Source organism: Heloderma suspectum, chromosome 3, assembly GCF_057233095.1.
Source record: "Heloderma suspectum isolate Gila_16-S chromosome 3, 16-S_ref, whole genome shotgun sequence".
Classification (NCBI taxonomy): Eukaryota; Metazoa; Chordata; class Lepidosauria; order Squamata; family Helodermatidae; genus Heloderma; species Heloderma suspectum.
Genome location: NC_139460.1, coordinates 292,989,597 through 293,011,434, shown reverse-complemented (window position 1 = coordinate 293,011,434; position 21,838 = coordinate 292,989,597). Strand labels below are relative to the sequence as shown.

General features: G+C 45.3%; 1 protein-coding gene across 1 annotated transcript in view; it reads right to left on the bottom strand.

Annotated features, from left to right (window-relative positions):
- Window positions 1-1,601: 1,601 nt before the first annotated feature.
- AADAC (arylacetamide deacetylase) overlaps window positions 1,602-21,838 on the bottom strand; it is a 50,906-nt gene continuing 30,669 nt past the window's right edge. Inside the window, exons 2-5 of the mRNA XM_084842045.1 lie at window positions 11,063-11,285; window positions 8,181-8,250; window positions 5,213-5,384; window positions 1,602-2,428 (exon numbers count right to left, since the gene is read on the bottom strand). Of these exons, the coding sequence (XP_084698171.1) occupies window positions 1,820-2,428; window positions 5,213-5,384; window positions 8,181-8,250; window positions 11,063-11,285 (1,074 nt within the window). The 3' untranslated portion in view covers window positions 1,602-1,819. The remainder of the gene's footprint in view (window positions 2,429-5,212; window positions 5,385-8,180; window positions 8,251-11,062; window positions 11,286-21,838) is intronic.

Sequence of the window (21,838 nt, the reverse complement as noted above, 5' to 3'; positions counted from 1 at the left end):
GCATGTGCACCGCCAGCACATACAGTATTGGAATGCGAGTCCCACCACTGGCAGGGTATGTGATGAGACACATCTGAACACTGTGCTCCTCATGTACGACATCAGCATGAGTACACACTTTCCCACACCATGCACATGGAGTAAGTAACGACAAGTAATGACAATGAGAGAGCCAGCGTGGTGTAGTGGTGAGAGTGTTAGACTGGGAGCCAGGAGATCCAGGTTCTAGACCCCACTAGGCCATGGAAGCTCACTGGGTGACTTTGGGCCAGTCACAGCCTCTCAGCCCAACCTAGCTCTTAGAACTGTTGTTGTGAGGATAAAATGGAGAGGAGAGGGAGAATTATGAATGCCACCTTGGGCTCCTTGAAAGAAAAACTAAAGGCAGGATATAAATGCAATAAATAAATAAATAAAAATCTAAACTTACCTTCAGTTTAGTATTATGGCACATGTAAACTGCCACCACCAATGGTGGCATTAAGAATGTTATACTGAATTAAGTATGTTATACTGAAACTTTACTAAACGGAGGGGAGGTGCTGTAGCTCAATGAAAGGGCAAATAGTTTGCATGCGAAAGGCCCCAGGTTTGATCTGCAGCACCTCTAGGTAGGGCAGGGAAAACCTTTGCCTCTGGAGAGCTACTGCCAGTCAGTGTCGACATACTGGGCTAGATGAACCAACGGTCTGACTCAGTATATAAGAGAGCTTCCTAAATTCCCATGACTGTGATTGTAAGCCAAGGGTGGGGAAACGATTTCCAGTTTAGGTCCATATTACCTCAGTCAAAGTCTGTCGGGATCCATATTCATACAGTGGGCATGACTGGAGACAAAAGTGGGCACAGCCAGACTCAAAGTGGGTGCAAAGTGGGCCAAGGTTCACATGAAACTAGGCTGAAGCCACAGCTTTCATACCCCTGTGCTAAGCACACTTTGTAGAGAAGCATTCCCCAACGTGGTGCCCTCCAGATGTTTTGGACTTCACTCCCATCAGTCCCATCAGTCCCAGACAGCATGGACAATGGTCAGGAATCCTGGGAGTTGTTGTTCGAAACATCTGGAGGGCACCAGGTTGGGAAAGGCTGTTCTGGAGTGTAGGTGCCTGTATATATGTTTAGGATTGCTAATCTGCACAAGACGTTACTGACAAAGGTGGGTTAAGGCCTCTGTTACAGTAAATCTCAGCTTTTATGGCCGTATCCCATAGACATGCCTGCCATCTCATTTGATATGTTGTTGCTCATCCTGTCAAACACCAGTTAGCCTATCAGAATGGAAGGACAGGACTCCTTGATAATCAGTGACTTCTATGACAGTGAGACAGACAGCAGCAGAACCCTTGGATGGGGTATCTTGAAAAGACAGGGGACAGCAAACATATAGGCATTTAGAGTATTAAATGGAGTCCTTCAAAAAATAAAAGTGCCTTCAGTAAGAGTGATCAGGCTGAAATTGTAGAAGCCAATGATCAAAAGGGCCCTTAGTAGAGCCAGGTTGAATCATACCAAGTGAGACAAGTCATGAAACCCCAAGCACAAACAACATACAGATTCCACACAGTCTCACCTGGAATGGTCAGGAAATACACCTTTTGTTTCAAAGTTTTATTTTAAATTAATAACAATTTGGTAGAGATAAAAACATATACATTCAGTCTGTCCAAACAGGGAGGAAAGGATTTTATATCAATTGCAATATCCATAGAATTATAATATCAAAATTATTCACCAAAACGATAGTTTCTTCCTTGAAAAACAGTATGAAACCCATCCCAAATGAATCAAAGCCAATGCCATTCTATAGATATTGTTCCCTTTATAAGTTCTTATTCAGCCACTCAATGTAGTTATTTGCCACCCTCTGCCCCATAGCTAGGATGAACGGGCCCGCAGTAAACAGTATAGCCCCATGAACAGCATCCTCAACATGTTCATGTATTACTGGAACTCCTGCTTCCCGAAGTCGTGAGACATACATGATTCCATCATCCCTCAAGACGTCATATTGACATGTGACAATATATGTGAGGGGTAAGCCATGCAACTTGATATCATCAACCAATAGTGGTGCTGCTCTTGAATCCAGGAACCCTGGGTATTTCTGTCCAAGCTTGGAATTTCCATGTGTCGGGCTGGTATAAACATGGCCCTTTTTAAACCTTTCAGGTAGCCAGTTACTCCAGTTTACAAACTTAAACAAATGGCTTAGTTCAGGAGGAACATGTTGGTTGCTTTCCATCGCTTTCTTTAGAGAGTTGTCAGTCGTAAAATATTCACTGAGGAATCTGAGCATTAATGATTTCGGCAGAATTGGCATGTTTTCATTGTCTTGATAGGATGGCAAATCCAGATCAATGGTCTGAAGAGCTGGATAAAGTAAAACCTGGATCTTGAATTTAACTTTGACATCAGGGTCATCTAGAAGCTATAACAAAATGGGGGGAAATGTGTAATTAATGATTGGGGAAAAAAATTTCCATGACAGATGGGCAATCTAACCAGAAAACATGCTTAATATTTTACAATACAAGCAGAAAGGAGAGTAGATATTCCAGGTTTATAGATTGCCTGCCTCTTTCATTGGAACCTACACAGGCTGATTCCCTCCAGTGTTTACACTATCTTCCATTTAATGAGTTCAACTTTTAAAATCTATTCACATCCACTGGGCTTTCCACTGGATGCATAGGCAGTTGCCAGTGAAAGGTCAAGATTGTCTCTAATTTTCTCCCCACAAAGTGTCTTACACCCAGCTGTATGCATTCAAAGTCCCTATAGTGTGATGTTCAGCATAATTCTAAGTATGTTTACTCAGAACATAGCCATACTGTTCAATAGCACTTATCCATGTTTAGTCCAAGTAGGGATGGGTGGGAATTTTGTCTCAATTTGGTTTTGATCAGCGTTTAGACAAATTTGCAAAGTTCTAATGTGGGAGAAACCAAAACCGACAGATTCATCCTTCCAGGCCCTGGGCTTTGAATGCTTAGCTCTGTGTATTCAGCTATGTTAGTGATTAATTAGGGTTGGCATCTCTTTTTTTTTTCTAACACGCTGCTCTTCTTTAACAGCTATATGGCAGGCAGGTGCATCACAGTCCTTTCTATGCTCAGAATAGCTGCTCCTATTGAATTTGGTTGGTGTAGATGGGTGAGAATTTAGTTCATTTTTGTTAAGAATTTATTTGCAAAGTTCTTCCTGTTCGGGAGAGAAAGAACTTGAGCTTTTAAAAATGCAAAAGTGAGAAAAGCAAACTTGACATATTTGTTTTCTCCTGCACTTCCAAGTAAACAAGCTTAGGTTTGCTGTACCTCTAGGGATCAATGGAGAGTCATCTACTGTTATTTTTCTAGTAGTCTTTGTTCTAATGCCTTAAAGCTATGTTGAAGACTCATATATCTCAGCTCCCACTTTTCTTTTCATCTACTTTCCCCTAAGCATAGGGCAAGAGTGAACAGTGATGAAAGCTGATAGATCTGATAAATCTAATGGGAACTAGAACATTTAATATCTTCACATCTACACAGTCAGCTGCCAAACCGCTACATTGATGGCTAACTCAGTATTAGTAGTGAGGGGTTTGGATATTAAAGCGACACATTTTGAAATTATTGACACCAAAAGTGCCCCCTCTTTCCCCCCCCCTTTTTTTTACTTTGAAACAATATCTTTAGCATCTCTTGAAAGAAACTCCTCAGAACTAGGCATAGGGATTTGTTATATATGGCCTACAAAATTACAGTAATACCTGGTGATAAGGCAGACGTTTACTAGATTCCTTTCTTTACGGGAGCTTTTCCTTGTCAACCCATCTGCTCAGTTGTGATATTCAAAACAAATTCCTGGGCACTGAATTCTTTAATTCTAAGTGTTTGTCTTTTGCACCTGGCTCCAGTTGGTGGATCTCAGGGTTCTAGTAAAAACAAAGTAGATCCTACAAGCTTGAGGTCTGCCCACCCCTGCTCTGGAAGATGTGACATTCTCCCACACCTGAACATTGCTGGAGAAGATCAGTAGTGATGGTTCCCTGTCTTTCAGGGAAGGTTACCTGCCATTATTGACCTTCTGTTTGGGGGTGAGGAAACACAGTAGCATCTGAGAAATCCCCATATTTTCTGGAACACAGTCTGAAAACCAAATATAGTAGAATGTTCCTAATTTAAAACTAGAGGGATAATTTTTTTCTCCACTGAAACTTTGCAACAACTTTGTTGATGTGCTTTCACACTATACCATCTGCAGCTTCCAAATCATGTGAAGTACTAGTTCCCCTCTACTCAGCACTGGTTAGGCCTGATCTGGAGTACTGTGTCCAGTTCTGGGCACCACACTTTAAGAAGGATGCAGACAGACTGGAAAAGGTTTGAAGGAGGGCAACAAAGGTGATCAGGGGACTGGAAACAAAGCCCTATGAGGAGAGACTGAAAGAACTGGGCATATTTAGCCTTGAGAAGAGAAGACTGAGGGGAGATATGATAGCGCTCTTCAAGTACTGAAAGGTTGTCACAGAGAGGAAGGCCAGGATCTCTTCTCGATCATCCCAGAGCGCAGGACACGGAATCATGGGCTCAAGTTACAGGAAGCCAGATTCGGGCTGAACATCAGAAAAACTTCCTGACTGTTAAGCAATATGACAATGGAACCAATTACCTAGGGAGGTAGTGGGCTCTCCCACACTGGAGGCATTCAAGACGAGGCTGGACAGCCATCTGTCAGGGATGCTCTGACTTGGATTCCTGCATTGAGCAGGGGGTTGGACTGGATAGCCTTGTAGGCCCCTTCCAACCCTACTATTCTATGATTCTAGGTCCTTGGCAAAGTCTAGTGGGACTCCTCCTTCATCAGTTCCACCCCCCCACCCCACCCCCACTGGCTTCAGAAGGCTTACCTGGGACCAGTGGTGTGTGGGTGGGACACAACCATTTAAAATGCACCATAATACCCTGGGGCATCTAATGTAGTGGCTTTGTGAGAAATTTAAAATGGCAGCTCACAAGACTTAGCCACCCTATGTGGGAGACCTCAGAAGCTACCCAGTGTTACCTGGTGCTGATGTTGGCCTTGAGTTTCGTCCCAAGGTTAACAGGCCTCGGGATAACTTCAAATAGCAAAGATTCAATTATATGACAAATATTATATACATGTCTAATTTCAGTGGACAGTGACCATCCAATTGGGACTCATTTACTTTCAAATGTCTACTACTCACCTGCTGTGCTACTGCTGCAGCTAAGTTCCCTCCTGCACTATCTCCTGAAATGCACACCCTGCTTGGGTCCACGTTGTATTGCTCAAGGACAGGGCTTTGCAGGAAGTACTTCGCGACGGTGTACACATCTTCAAATTGAACTGGAAAATGATATTTTGGTGCCAGTCTGTACCTTTGTTAAAAAAAAGGAGACAGCATGAACTACACTTCCTGCTTGGGCAAAACAAAATAAATATTTCTCATCTAATTTATAACCATGATGTAATGACACCATAACCATGGTGTTATAGATATTTCTCCCCTCAATTAAGTTGACTTGCTTCAACACATTTCAGTCTTGGACTCATAGACTCTGCTCTATCCAACCCTGTTTCTTCCTTGGCCATGAGAAGAAGATTGGAAGCTTTTGCTTCCATTTTCAAGTAACCACAGTTTGTTATGTCTGAACCGGGAACTGTGGTTAGTATTAACTATACTTTATTGAAACAAGCCATGATCATTCATCACAGTTTCAAGCTTACAAAACAATCCAGTGCCTCTAAGGTAGGCCAGTGTTCTAAGCCACTGTCCATGAAAAATGAATAGGGATGTCAGAGAATTTCTCCACGAATCTCAGAATTTCTCCCCCAAAATTGGTGGAGAAACGGTCTGCCCCCCCCGCCCCCGCCCCCCCGGGACAGGACTTACCTTGTTTGAATGTCCCTGGAGGCGGTGGCGGCGGTTCGGCGGCAGCTGCGGCGGCCAGTCTTCCGACCAGCTGCCGCCGCCATTTCCAAGTAAAACAAACAAACAAACAAACAAACATGACAGGCTACGTAAAGATTTACGTAGCCTATCACGGCTAGATTTTTTAAAAAACACTGTGATAGGCTATGTAAATGTTTACATAGCCTATCACGGCTGACTGCAGGGACGCAAATGGCGGCGGCTACGGCCGCCGCCATTTGCATCCCGGCAGGAGAGGAGGTTTCGCGGCCGGAGGGACGGGGCGCCTCCCCCCCAGCCAGAATTTCGGGGGGAGGGACGGAGCGCCTCCCCCCCACTGCGAAGCAAGCTTCGGGATCAGGTAAGGAACTTTCGTCCATCCCTAATATAGATGAACAAGAAATACCGTGATCATATGAACCTCACACGCATACACTTAAGACATGGAGGGGGAAGCCAAATCTTCCCTGAGCCATCATCAGTGCATTCAACAGGATGTCTGTAGAGGGAAGCCTACATGTGTACAACTACTAGCATAGTTCCCCTTTACAGAATTTGCAGCATCTGGATCAGGGCACATCATGTCCACAGCAGAGCCGGTTGGCACAGTCCTGCTTCCCCTTCCACATGTTGAATGTACATATGGGGAAAGAGTATATATAAAAGGACTTTAGAAACCAAATTATCTCAGCTCAGTTATGAGCCACAATGCTTACTGCTCACAGCATAAAGACAAAAGTAACACAAAAAGAGGCCTCAGAGCAGCTTCCTTCTAATTTGAAAATGGAACAACAGACATGCATACCAGTGCATCAAATGTCAGTGTAACATCATTTCCCCTTATCCCATCAGACTTCTTTAACAGTAATGTTTTCAAATGGTCCATGAACATATCTGTCTGTCTGTCTATCTCTATCTCCATCCAGTCACATTTCAACACTGGGGTAAACTTTACTGATGGCTGGGCCATCAAATTTCTGGTTTTGTCACAATCCATTAAGCTGGTCACACCTAAACTATTCTGATGGGGTAATGTCCCCTGATGGACAGGCCATCACATTCCTCTATCTGTCAGAATTCATTATCACCACCCCATCTTCCTGTAGATGGTCTGAGGCTTTACACCCATTCAATTCTGATTAGGACACCCATTGCCAGCCTCTAACATAGCAACTATCCCTTCAAATTACAGCATGTATTCAGTTCCAAGCTAAAGAATACTTAGGCCTCCTCTACACCCTCAACTGCATGCACGTTGTCAGCTACTACAGCACAGTCTCGAAATAAGGAGGTAAAAAGTCACTTTTCCTTCTCCTCAGGTGAGTTCAATAACTGTCCAATCACATGCACAACATTACCGAACTTGTATTGATGTTTGGGGATAAAGACAACTTTTTCTAACAGTAATATGGGCAGGATTAGGGCACTTACTACAAAGGGAGAGAGTGAGCATGCTCTTTTCTTGCCTGCTCTGCAGGTCTTTTGCACTAGTGTAGATTTCTCCTAACACAATCTTGTACTCTTTCCCTCTTTGTACTTAAGACTTATCTGGGTGGTAAACAACACATGGAATGGAATCTGGTCCTCTTTTATGGAATTTAGATTTATTTTGTCAACCTTTCGAATACAGTAATGAAATCTGATCAGAAGTGTGGACAGAAGAAGGGATCAAGGTTTCATTTTGTAATACTGAGCATGCTCCAGTGTGCTTGAGCATGCTCAGTGACATATGTTAAAAGAATCTGGTGGGACAAGGAAAAATGAATGTACACCAGCTTAGCCATCAGTTTTGACTGCTCTCTTCTCCTGCTTCCTCCACCCACAGCTGGGAAAACTTAGCATAGAACCCAATGTAGGGGAGGGGTTATCGTCTCACTTCACTGGGTAGTGGAATTGGAGTAGATGGCTATGCGGTTCCCCCCAAGAGACCTGAGATGTGCATGTCCTTAGCTGTAGAGCTCTCTTCCTCCCGTGGTCCACAATCCAAGCCTAGGTCTAAGACTTGCTGGTTTTTTTGTAGAGAAGCCTAGTGCTGCAACTCAGACCATAAAAAAATAGTCAGCTTTGGTCTCAGTCTAGGACAGAGTTAAGTATGCTAAAGCTCACTGAAGTCAATGGGTTTTTGTATGTCCATGCACAGGTTGGATTGTTGCAATTATACTTAATTTTCTGTTTCTGATCAATCGGTATCCGTTACATGCACAAAAAAAGCAAGAAGGAACAAACATTCCCCAAAGCATCTGTTTGAACTGTCCTCCCTTACTCGACTGATATGACGACAGCATTTAGTCTTTCTGAAGTCCATCTCGACAGGAGGTCATAGGGCTCCATGGCTGCAACAAAATCAGTGACAAGGCATATTTTATTGCTCTTCCAAAACAAATGTATAAACACTGTTCTCAGTTTCTTTTGACAGGGGTTTCTGAGCACTTTCCATGAATCTCAGATCTTTGAAGATTGACCTTCACTGACATTACACTAATATCTGTGAGGTGTTACCGCAGTGGAGCAGCACCCAATATACATATTGCTGTACCCAATATGCTTATATAGAACGTTATCCTCAACTGAATATTCTACCACAATATATCTAACAACTGGAGTCCATATATCCCTTCTAGCCGCCTTCCCCAACCTTGTGCCCTCCAGATGTGCTGGAGTACAACTTCCATGGCCATGCTGGCTGGGGATTATGGGGGTTGTAGTCCAACACACCTGGAGGACATCAGGTAGCACAAGAGTGCCATATAGTCTGCTTATTTATGCTTGGCTTCTTATATGCTGCTAAGTTCACCATTTTAAACATCTTCCATTTACATTTCTTTTTAGGTGGTTCTACATGCTCATTCTAGTGGCTAGGATACATTATTCCAGCCACATCACTGCTACCAGGATGTGAAGCACTAGCTCAGGCCTGTACTTAGGTGTTCCATTCTTACAAAGTTTAGAAGGCACACTAATGGGTCATGCTATAGCTGTACATTTGTAATTTCTTTTGTTCACCATTAGGCAGAAGGCAGCAGTTGCCTCAGGTTGCATAAGATTCAACGGACAGTCCAGTCAACTTCTGTGGGTAGAATGGGAAGGGGGCATCTTGTCTTTTGCCTCAAGTAGAAAAATGTATTGGGCCCGACATGCTTTCATTTCCATTTCCCAAAATATCTGTGCCTTTTTATTCTTTTCTCACTTCAGCAAATTCTACTTTTTCCATTCACTATACATATTTTGAATCCGTTTATACACTTTTCAGAATATTTTAGAACCTAGTGTACTAATACTCTGTCACCGGTATTAATATAACATACTTCCTTGTATGTTCAGAAAACTTATTTGAAGATACTAACTAAAAGGGACATGTTGGAAGCAGAGAAATTGCCTTTAAAAAAAAAACACCCCACATATCACTGTTCCTACATTAAAATATGCCCAAGTATTTCAATGGATAGTCACATGATTTCAACTGGCTTAAAATTACCTGGTTTAAGTGATTCTTTCCTAAGAACTAACAGTATTATTTTTGCTTTATCAAATTCAACATGAGAAGAGCCATGCTGGATCAGACCAAGGGTCCATCCAGTGCAGCATTCTGTTCACACAGTGGCCATCCAGCTGTCAACAGGAAACCCACAAGCAGGACATGACTTCAACAGCAACCTCCCGCCCATATTCCCCAGCAACCAATGTACATAGGCATTCTGCCTCTGATATACTGGAAGTAGCATAGAGCCTAGGGATGTTGTAGATGCCCAACTGGGTCCAGGAGCCCGCAATCCTTGGACCACACCCACTGTGCCCCTGCCCTCACTTGCTCCTGCTCGCGCCCTCCCGGACTCACCGCAACACATCTGGCAAGTGCCCGCCATTTTGCTGCCTTTTTTTTTTTAACAGAAAAAAGAGTTTTTACAGAAAAAAGGCATTATGCCTCTAATATTGTGCATATTAAGCTTTCCCAGCCCCAAACCATGCATATTTAAATATGTGCATTTTTTTTTTTACTCCCTTTATTCTGTTAAAAAAAAAAGGCAGCAAAATGGCAGGCACCTGGCAGACAGGCCCGGGGTGAGTACAGGCAACTCACTGAGCTCATGGGAGCTCAAGCGTGGGTCCAGGGGGGGCAAGTGGGGGGGCGCTTCAGCGGGTGCCTGGAGAACCTGAGCTGGGGTGTGTTCACACATCCCTAATAGAGCCATCAGAACTAGTAGCCATTGATAGCCTTCTCCTCCAAGAATTTGTCTAACCCCCTTTTAAAGTCATCCAAATTATTGGCCATCACTATGTCTTGTGGTACTGAATTCCATAGTTCGACCATGTGCTGTGCAAAGAATTATTTCCTTTCATCTGTCCCGAATCTCCCACCACTCAGCTTCATGGGATGACCCCATTGGGTTCTAGTATTATGAGAGAGGGAGAAAAACAATTCCCCCTATCCACATTCTCCACACCATGCCTAATTTTGTACACCTCTATCATGTCTCCCCTTACTCAGCTTTTCCAAACTAAACAACCCCAGCTGTTGTAACCTTTCTTCATAGGGGAGATGCTCCAGCCCCTTGATCATTTTAGTTGCTCTTTTCTGCACTTTTTCCAGCTCTACAATAAATTTCATTTTATACCCCAAGATAATTGCCATATAACTTGCCATATAGCAGAAGACAGTATGCCACTGAATACCGGTTACTAGGGGTCAACAAAGGGGTGAATAGGGAAAAGCTATCATCTTTTCAGCCCACTTGTGGGCTTCCCAGAAGCATCTGGCTGGTCACTGTGAGAAGCAGGATGCTGGACTAGATGGAGCTTTTGGCCAATCCAGTAAGTCCTACCGGAATGGGGAACTTCCAGTCTGTGGGCCAGATATGGCCCTACTGTGTAGGGGTTTCCTTATGTTCTTAAGCTTAACATTTTCATATTCCATATTTGCAGTGCTGTCCCTATGGCTCCTCTGAGTTGAAATTAGAAGTTTGCTGAAAGTGTCTTATTAAGTCTCTTCTGTATTTTATTTTATTTTTGCCATCTAGCAGCGGCCAACACCATGCCATATTGTATCACAAATTCTACTTCAGTGAAACCCCTGTGACCTTACAATAACAAGATGCATTTATTTTTCACTGAAGACCCACATTAGTGAAAACAAGCATTCATGCTTACCTGATCCTCCAACACACCATCCACCCCCATGAATGTAAATTACTGCCCTTTTCAATGAATCAGGTTGCCCTTTAGGAAAGTACAAACGAACCGGAATGTCATTAAATTCCGTGTCTGTCACAGTGACCTTTTCATCAGACACTGGTGCTCTATATTCCATATGTGTGATCATCATCAGAATGTCCATGTAGTGCGCAAGACCCAGCTTCTCAGCAACTGCAGCCTGGAAAACAAGTGGGACATTAATATTAGTGCATTATGCAAGGCACAAGCTGCATACTGGTCTATGTTCATCAATGCCTCCTTTCCAACTTTATATTAAAAACTGATCCAAAAAGTTCAACATGCTGAACATCAGGAAAAACTTCCTGACTGTTAGAGCAATACAACAATGGAACCAATTCCCTAGGGAGGTGGTGTGCTCTCCCACACTGGAGGCGTTCAAGACGAGGCTGGACAGCCATCTGTCAGGGATGCTCTGACTTGGATTCCTGCATTGAGCAGGGGGTTGGACTCGATGGCCTTGTAGGCCCCTTCCAACCCTACTATTCTATGATTCTATGCACATCACCATCAAGAATTGATAAAGTTATGCATTCCCCTCTCCCCAGAGGAGCAAGAAGCTCCAGGACAGTGCTGCAAGGTTCATTTTTCTTTTGCATGAAAGAGCACTCGACACTTATGGTGTGTTATCTATTTGTTTATAAATATGCACATTATGCATAAGGGAATAAACAACCACCCAGATGAGATGGCATTGCTCTGTAAAGTTAGAGTTTCTGTAAAGTAACAACAGTTTCCCCAAAGCAACAGTATCCTCTTGGAGTTGTTCCCTCTGCAATTTTCCTTCTTGCAACCACATGCAAAACTCAGACCTGTTTCTCTCTTGCCACCTACACTGCATCTCACCAAAGTGGTTTTTTCTCTGTCCCGGGCTGGGAGGTGTGTCCTAGACCAGCGCTCTTTCTCCTGCCATCATCGACCATTCAAGAAACGTCTTCTAAAATATATGATTAATGGCCATTGGGGAAGCATCAATGTGCTTTTTAGTGCCTTGCAAACATGGTTCACCATCAAGCAGCAGAAAGGGACCCTCCTCTCACCAGGGTCCCATGTCCTGAGGAAAGAAAGGGCATCCTCATCTAGGGATGTCCATTTCTCTTTCTGCCCAACTTGGCTTGCATTTGCAAGTTGAGCCATGGTTTTTTCCCGAATTCCAGGAACTTTTTGCATATTTTTATTTTGTGGAGAGCCGTAATAGAGATTTGCACACATTGCAGCCACAATTTGTGCAAATTACATGACATTGCACGAAGTTCAGCCATGATTTGCACAATTGAAAAATATGGAGAATCAGCAAACTGGCCCAACTCGATGCAGATCAATTTGGGCTCTGCAGCGGAAATTGGACCGAAGTCTGGGGGGCCAAACCAAGGGCAGTTCATTGAGCTTTATGCCCCAAACAGATTCCTGTGACATCTCTATCCTCATCCTCACAGCAACTCTCCTCCTGGCTGTCTCATAGCAGCAGAGCACCAGGAGAGGCAAGATGGGGAGAAAAGCCTTTCCCTGGGCAGATGTCCCCAGGCTGATCTAGAGACCACAAAAACACCTTCACACACACCCAAAGGTAGCAGAAACTCCCTTATGAAGGGTCCAAGGGCCAGGGGTTTGGCAAGGCAGGTGGAAACAGCCAAGCTCTGATGGCAAACCCAAAGCCTCTCTCCTCTCACCTGGGTTTGCAGGCCATGCACTGCCTTAGTGGCTTCAGGTAGGTAAGTACCCCCACTCAGCTCTGCCCTCTCCTCTCATCTCTCCAGCTGCCTGATCCTGCAGAGAGAGGGTCCTTTTAACTAGACAGACCCAGAAGTTTTGTTCTACTGCCTTGCCCCTTCCCTTCCCTTGAGCTAGTCACCACCAGAAACTGTTGCTATATTTTTTAATGAGCCCAGCCTTGTGGCAGCTGTCCAAGAGTCCACCTCCCATGGGGCTGCATTCAGCAGATGGAGACCACTGTGACCCCTAACCCCACAAGCTGGTAAGGAGGTTCAGGCAGACTGGGTAAACTCAGGGAGGACACGCGGTTTCTCCCCACCACAAAAGGTCTTACGTCTGCATCACACAATGTAAATTTTACATCGTATAATGCATTGTATTTGTATTCACATTTGTTTGTTTGCTTGCTTGCTTGTTTGTTTCCTGCATTTTTCTCCTGCTCCTCGCCCTGAAAGGCTCCCAAATTGTATGGCTTACATACGATCAATTAAAACAAGGCAGTCCCTGCTCACACACTTGCAATCTAAAAGGACACCACACAAAAAGGGGAAAAGAACAGAGAGGGAAGAGGGAAAAAATTCAGTCGTCTTTCAGCAGGGCTGGTGGAATGGCCCCGATTCCCAACTTATCTCCCTTTGCTTCAAACTTCTGGAATGGCTATTGGCAGTTAATTGTTGAGAATATTGCAACCTTGTCTGCAAGTTGCTGGAAGGGAGCACTATTGTGGTTAGTTAATTCATGGGAATTTTGACCACAGCTAGCCTTAGGATCTCTATAGCTTACTGTGCTCCTCCGCTTCCTTCCTTCCTTCCTTCCTTCCTTCCTTCCTTCCTTCCTTCCCTCTCTCTCTCTCTCTCTGACCTCCTCCATTGCTGGGAGTACTTGTGTTTGCTCTCTTGCTCCTGCCAGTGTGATAGAACACAAATGGATTGAACGAACTGTTCTTTGAAACTGTATGCTGTACCTGCATATTATATGCAAGATTATATTCTGACTAAAGCTGTCTATCTTTCTTTCATTAAAGAAGGGCATGGTCTCCATTTTAGCCTGGCATGCATGTGGGACTAGTAAATGCTCATTCTGTTCTGCCTTTTGTTTTTCTCTGCTAACTGCCTTTCTAACAGGAGGCATCAATAATAAATCATTCCCACATTAACAAGGGAGATTATAGCTGAGCTGAGAATGAGCTCCTACCTCCCAAGTGTAAGGGCACATACCTGTCAATGGTAAGAAAATGCCAATCATTGTGATAGGTTTAACGTTTAGAAGTCTATTCTGTATTTTTATAGTAGTTCTAGAATACCAGGATTCAGAAGAGTTCAAGCCCAAGTTTTACTTAGGATCCCCCTCTCCACAAGCATGAAACATTCCAGTAGGACTCGCCCTAACTTCTTGTTCATACTAAAGTTGTTTTGATAAAACCATACTCTGCCTTGAACGCTTCACTGCATTTTCCTGTGTCTCTGAAGAATCTTACAAGCAAAAGGTGCGGAGGGATGGCTTGTAGATTGTAGATGTTCATGAGATTGAAGAGTGCCTTTGTACTCTGGGCCCAAAGACCTATTGCACCACCCTGAACTGCACTGGATTGGATCATCCAGTGTAGGGTGCGGAGAGCAGGTTCCACCCTTTGTTGCTTCTGTGCAGGAGCCATCCCTCCACACATGAGGTGCTGCTGAGGCACAAGTTTTCCACAATCAGATGGAAGCAGAATTAAAATTGTGGTTCCACGCAGCACTTAATATAGTGCAATATTATCTAGCAATGCCATTCCCAGTGACTTTCTATAATGGTTATTTAGAAGAAAGCCCCATTCAGCAGCTTCCTGCTTGCCAGTTCTGCCTCTTTGATTGCTTCCTGTTAGGTACAGCAGTGGGATTGCTGATGAATAATTGTCTCATGGATAGCCTCTCTTAATTCCCCCTTCTGTCAGTTCCTGTTCCCGGGGCGGGGCGGGGAGGGGGTCAACAAGTGATCTCCACTCATTATTTCTTTTCTTTCTTTCTTTCTTTCTTTCTTTCTTTCTTTCTTTCTTTCTGTCTTTCTGTCTTTCTTTCTTTCTTTCTTTCTTTCTTTGGTAGTGAAATAACACTGCTGTATAAAAATACATGGCATCATTATGCTCAGAGTTTTCCTTCCCCACTTCATTGGCTGCTGCTTGCAGGGGACAGGGAAATCTGAGTGCGATGATGTCACTTTATGCGCTGTCTTTTACTGGGTGGGTTACTGGGGAGACTCAGTCTCATATACTCTCTCAGGCCATTGTGAACACAAGTTTCAATTAACTTCCATGAAACACAATAGCTAAATGTTGGAAAAACACTTTTTTCCCACAGCTATTTTCCCACCATAAATCTCACAGCCTCTGCCCGACATGTAACTTTTTTTTCTTCCTAGTGCAGATAGGGGGTAAAAGAAAGAACAAAACTAGCCATGGGTCATCAAGTGGTTCTTCCAAGCTGTCATGGTCTTGGGGAGAAAGAAATAAGACACGCTACTAGCTTTTCTTGAACAATTTCTTTTTTGTGCTGAGTTTATGTTCTGGGCTGCTCAGAAGGGGGTTCTAAACACAGCTGACAGCTTCAATAACCCTCCAGATGCCAAAATCAGTAAAATCATCAGACCTCTATTTCAGACTCCTAAACTTTTAGGAGGGTTTGGGTGATTTTGGACATGTATTTAGAAACTGCAGCTGCTGGAATGTGTGGTGAGGAAGCACCACAAATATTTATTATTATTATTATTATTATTATTATTATTTATTGCATTTATATCCCACCTTTTCTCCTCATAAGAACCCAAGGTGGCATACATAATCCTCCTCCTCTCCATTTTATCTTCACAACAACAGCCCTGTGAGGTAGGTTGGGCTGAGAGTGTATGACTGGCCCAAAGTCACCCAGTGAGCTTCCATGGCCGAGTGGGGCTAGAACCCAGAGCTCTGAGCTCCCAGTCCAACATTTTCACCACTACACTACACTGGCTCTCAAATACAATACAAAACAAAACAAAACTCACCCCAGACCACCACAGGAAGTAGACATCTAAAGTATAAATTGCTGGACATGACCATAGAGCACCACACAATCAGAAAATCTCACAGGGATCAGACCCTGAAACAATTCCAGATGCCAACTCTGTCCCCATATCTATGAAGGTAACATGATTATAGGAACCGATAATATCAGCCACAACATTCAGAGTTTAGTCATCTGCTCCTCTTTCAATGTGATATACTGAAAGACAGGGAAGGAGCCTGGGGGAAGGAGGACCAGCCAGCAGCTGCACCAGGCGGATCCTGAGCCTGCTTCTGCCCCCGCCAAACAGGTACTTAAGGTGGGGCTGCCAGAGGCAGAGCTTCGGCGTCGCGCCAAGTGCGACGCTAAGTGCGCACTTAGCTTCGCACTTCAAGTCACGTAGAACAGGACTTGAAGACCCACCCACCTGCCTCTCCAGAGACACCAGCAGCCACAAATACCAGCAGCAAATAGCAGCAGCAGAGGGCAGCAGCTTTAAAGATGAGGGAGAAAGGGGCAAACGTGGACTTTATCTGCTCCTTCTTAGCTGCTGTTCTCTTTTATCTCTTTTAAAATTTTTTCTTTTTTTATCCTTTATATTCTTTTACACTGTTGAACATTTTTATATCCTAACATTTTAACATGTGCCTGGGAGGACTATTGGGCAACTCGGGGTTGGGGAGGTGCCACTATAACTGTGGTCACGGGCAGGGGGAGGTATGGCGCTGGGGGATAAACAGGCCAGCTGAGGAGAGGAGGGGCTAGACACCTTACAGCTGTCCCCTCTTCTGGTTCTTCCCCCAACCTGATGGTTCCTGGCAGCCTTACCAGTCTGCCCTCGGGTCTGGTGGTGCTGCTGCTGAATGCCAGGTCGGCCCAAAATAAGACCTCCCTCATCCATGATTTGATTGTGGATGAGGGGGCTGACCTGGTATGTATTACTGAGACCTAGGTGGGGGAACTGGGAGGGGTCACTTTCTCCCAGCTGTGCCCTCCTGGGTACTCGGTGCAGCACCAACACCAACTTGAGGGTCGGGGGGGGGGGGTTGCTGTGGTCTATAGAAATTCAATCTCCCTCTCCAGGCTTCCTGCTCATTCGAGTGCAGATCTTGAGCGTTTGTACCTTGTGTTGGGTACCCGGGACAGATTAGGGATTCTATTGGCGTACTGCCCACCCCACTGCCCATCAGACTCCCTTCCTGAACTGACAGAGGTGGTCTCGGACTTGGTGTTGAGGATCCCCAGGATGATGGTCCTGGGGGATCTCAACTTCCATGCCGAGGCCGCTGTATCCGGGGCGGCTCAGGACTTCATGGCCACCATGACAACCATGGGGCTGTCCCAACATGTTATTATCGGCCCAACGCATATAAAAGGACACACACTCGATCTGGTTTTCTCGACTGGGCAGGAGGATGGTGATCTGAAAGTGGAGGGATTAACATCTGTCCCTTTGTCATGGACAGATCACTTCCTGCTGAGGTTTAGACTTCTGGCGGCCTTTTCCCTCTGCAAGGGTGGGGGACCTATTAAAATGGTCTGCCCCCAGAGATTAATGGATTCCGATGGATTCCAGAGGGCTCTGGGGGATTTTCCTGCTGGTATGGCTGGTGCTCCTGTCGAAGCCCAGGTCGCTCTGTGGAATGTAGAGATGACTCGGGCGGTTGACACGATCGCGCCCAAGCGCCCTCTCCCTCTGAGCAGAGCCCGGCCAGCTCCTTGGTATACACCTGAGCTGAGGGCAATGAAGCAAGAGGGGAGACAGCTAGAACGCAGGTGGAGGAAAACTCGTGCTGAGTCTGACTGAACACAGGTAAGAGCCCACTATCGAGCCTACTCTGTGGCGGTGAGGGTGGCAAAGAGGCAGTTCTTTTCCACCAGCATTGCATCTTCTCAGTGTCGTCCAGCAGAGATTTTCCGAGTGGTTCACGGCCTGTTACATTCTGAGCCAGGGAGAGAGATGGTGGAACCCTCGGTAGCACGCTATGACGAGTTTGCACGGCACTTTGAAGATAAAGTCGCTCAGATTCGTCATGAATTGGACACCACCATTAATGCAGTTCCATTGATAGAGGCGTTGAGAGCACTGTCTGGTCCAGTTTTATTGGATGAGTTTCAGTTACTGAGGCCAGAGGATGCGGACAAGGTGCTTGGCCAAGTCCGATCAACCACTTGTGTGCTTGACCCTTGCCCTTCATGGCTTATTAAATCAAACAAGGAGGGGATGTCTGGCTGGGTCCAGGAGGTTGTAAATTCCTCCTTGAGAGAGGGAGTGGTGCCTGCCGCTTTAAAAGAGGCGGTAATTAGACCACTCCTGAAAAAACCTAACCTGGACCCAGAGGATGTTAACAATTATAGGCCAGTGGCCAACATCCCCTTCCTGGGCAAGGTGCTTGAGCGGGTGGTTGTAGGACAGCTCCAGGCACTGTTGAATGAAATGGATTATCTAGATCCATTTCAATCGCGCTTCAGGCCTGGTTTTAGAATGGAAACTGCCTTGGTCGCCCTGTGGGATGACCTCTGCCAGGAGAGGAACAGAGGGAGTGCAACCCTGTTGATTCTCCTGGACCTCTCAGCGGCTTTCGATACCATCGACCATGGTATCCTTCTGGATAGGTTGTCTGGGTTGGGAGTTGGAGGCACTGCACTACAGTGGTTCCGCTCCTACTTGGATGGCCAATTCCAGAAGGTGGTGCTGGGGGATTATTGCTCTGTGCCATGGCAATTGTGCCAGGGGGTTCCACAGGGCTCTATTTTATCCCCCATGCTGTTTAACATCTACATGAAACCGCTGGGGGAGGTTATCCGGAGGTGTGGGCTGAGGTGCCATCAATATGCAGATGACACCCAGCTCTACCTCTCTTTCTCATCAAAACCAGGTGAGGCAGTGGCTGTTCTGAATCAGTACCTGGGCATGGTAATGGACTGGATGAGGGCCAATAAACTGAAACTCAATCCAGACAAGACGGAGGTACTGTTAGTGGGTGGTTCGTCTGCCCGGCTAGGTGATATTCAACCTGTTCTGGAGGGGGTTGCACTCCCCCTAAAGGATCAGGTTCGTAGTTTGGGGGTGCTCTTGGATCCAGAACTGTCACTTGAGGCACAGGTGAACTCTGTGGCACGGAGTACTTTTTATCAGCTTAGGCTGGTATACCAACTACGCCCTTCTCTGGACAGAGATAGCCTAGCTACAGTTATCCATGCTCTGATAACTTCTCGTCTGGATTACTGCAATGCATTATACGTGGGGCTGCCTTTGAAAATGGTCCGGAAACTTCAGCTGGTCCAAAATAGGGCAGCAAGATTGTTAACAGGGACTGGCCTGTGAGCTCATATTACGCCAGTACTTTTCCAGCTGCACTGGCTGCCAGTCCATTTCTGGGCCCGATTCAAAGTGCTGGTGTTAACATTCAAAGCCCTTAACGGCTTGGGGCCAGGTTACCTGAAGGATCGCCTCCTCCCATATGTGCCTGCCCAGACCTTAAGATCATTGTCAACGGCCCTTCTCCGTGAGCCCCTGCCAAAGGAAGTGAGGCAGGTGGCTACTAGGACGAGGGCTTTTTCTGCTGTGGCACCCCGGCTCTGGAATGAGCTCCCTAGCGAGGTTCGCCTGGCACCTACATTGTATTCCTTTCGGCGCCAGGTGAAGACCTTTTTATTTTCCCAGGCATTTTAGCATTTTAGCTTTCTAAATTTTTAGCTTTGCTGTTTTAAATCTGTATTTTAAACTCCTGCACTGCTGCTAGGTTTTATTGTGGTTGTATTGTTATATTGTGGTTTTAATGTTCTATATATTTTAAATTGTTTTATTGTGTGTTGTTTGGTTTTAATTTTTGTGAACCACCCAGAGAGCTTTGGCTATTGGGCGGTATAGAAATAAATAAATAAATAAATAAATGCTCTTCTCTGCCAACAATGCCTTTCTGCATTCTACAGAGGGCAAACAAGTCAGTCTCTATGCAAAAGAATGAGTGTACACAAATCTGACATCTGAAAGTGCAATATTCAGAAACCAGTGGGAAAACATTTTAACTGCCCATGAAACTCTGCTGCTAGCCTGAAAATGGTCATTCCTTGACACAGGTATTTCAAAGGGAATTTATTAAGAAGCTCAGAGAGGGAGAGACAGACAGAGACATATAACATCTATCCCAAATCATGATAATAGCTCCCTATCCCACTATGGAGCTATTATCTAAAGAGCCTCTTGTTGAGGGTGAAAGTGGAGAGTGCAAAAGCTGGTTTGAAACTCAACATTAAAAAAAAAAAAAGATCATGGCATCTGGCCCTATCACTTCCTGGCATATAGAAGGGGAAGAAATGGAAGCAGTGACAGATTTTACTTTCTTGGGCTCCAAGATCACCGCAGACGGTGACTGTAGCCATGAAATTAAAAGACGCTTGCTCCTGGGGAGGAAAGCTATGGCAAACCTAGACAGCATAGTAAGAAGCAGAGACATCACCTTGCCGACAAAGGTCCGTCTAATCAAAGCTATGGTTTTCCCAGTAGTAAAGTATGGCTGTGAGAGCTGGACTATAAGGAAGGCTGAGCGCCGAAGAATGGATGCTTTCGAACTGCGGTGCTGGAGAAGACTCTTACGAGTCCCCTGGACTGCAAGGAGGTCAAATCAGTCAGTCCTAAAGGAAATCAACCCTGAGTGCTCATTGGAAGGACAGATCCTGAAGCTGAAGCTCAAATATTTTGGCCACCTAATGCGAAGAGAAAACTCCCTGGAAAAGACCCTGATGCTGGGAAAGACTGAAGGCAAAAGGAGAAGGGGACGGCAGAGGATGAGATGGCTAGATAGCATCACCGATGCAACGAATATGAACTTGAGCACGCTCCGGGAGAGAGCGGAGGACAGGAAGGCCTGGCGTGCTATGGTCCATGGGGTCATGAAGAGTCAGACACGACTGAACGACTGAACAACAACAATCCCACTATGGGGTTAATAACTTAGTGATGCTAAAATGCTTGCTTTTTCATCAGTTGCTTCAGTTGTGAAAGGTTATTGTGCTGATATTACATACACTTCTTCACAAAGCGCATGGTTAAACTATGGAATTCACTACCACAGGATGTAGTGATGGCCACCAATTGGAATGCCTTTAAAAGGGGGTTGGACAAATTCATGGAGGAGAAGGCAATCAATGGCTACTAGTCCTGATGGCTGTATGCTGCCTCCAGTAGCAGAGGCAGTGAGCCTATGGACACTAGTTGCTGGGGAACATGGGTGGGAGGGTGCTGTTGCACTCATGCCCTGCTTGGGAGTTCCTAGTCAATAGCTAGGTGGCCACTGTGTGAACAGAATGCTGGACTAGATGGACCCTTGGTCTAATCCAGCAGGGCTCTTCTTATGTTCTTATGTTATCCTCCTCCCATTTCTGCTACTGTGGCAGCAGTGGGAACAGGTCCTGGTCATTTTATGTAAGTGTCTCCTTCAGACACTTACATAAAACAGCTGGGGCCAGCAGGGGCTCCCCTTTCAGTCCTGCCCTCGCTGTCACGCATCTGGAAAATCCACCAGCTGTCCCAACTCGAGGTCAGAGTCCAGGGGGCGGGGGTTGAGCTGGCAAAACTCACCAAGCTCTACCCCCAACCCAAACCCAGATTCCTCCAGCATGTCTAATGTTAAGTCCAGCATTACCATCCTCTTGCTTCTCTCAATTTCTGAGTGCCTGCAGGTGGGGCATGTTTTACTATCCTATTGTTTGTGCATAAGAGTTTCATTGTGAATTGGAAAATGGAAACTCTGAGTATGGCCAGATAATACAGATACAGGAAGGACAGGGCATGTTGCACTGGAGATAGCAAGAAAGCCCAGATCGGCTGTACCTCTCAACTGAACTGCAGGCATGGTGACTTCAGGGACAGCAGAAGAACTGGAATCTCCAAGGACAGATGTAAGAGCAGGTGAAGCCTCTGCTGAGTAAGGCAGGCACTGAAAAAACCCAGAGTTGTGGGTCTGACTGTTTCCTTCCA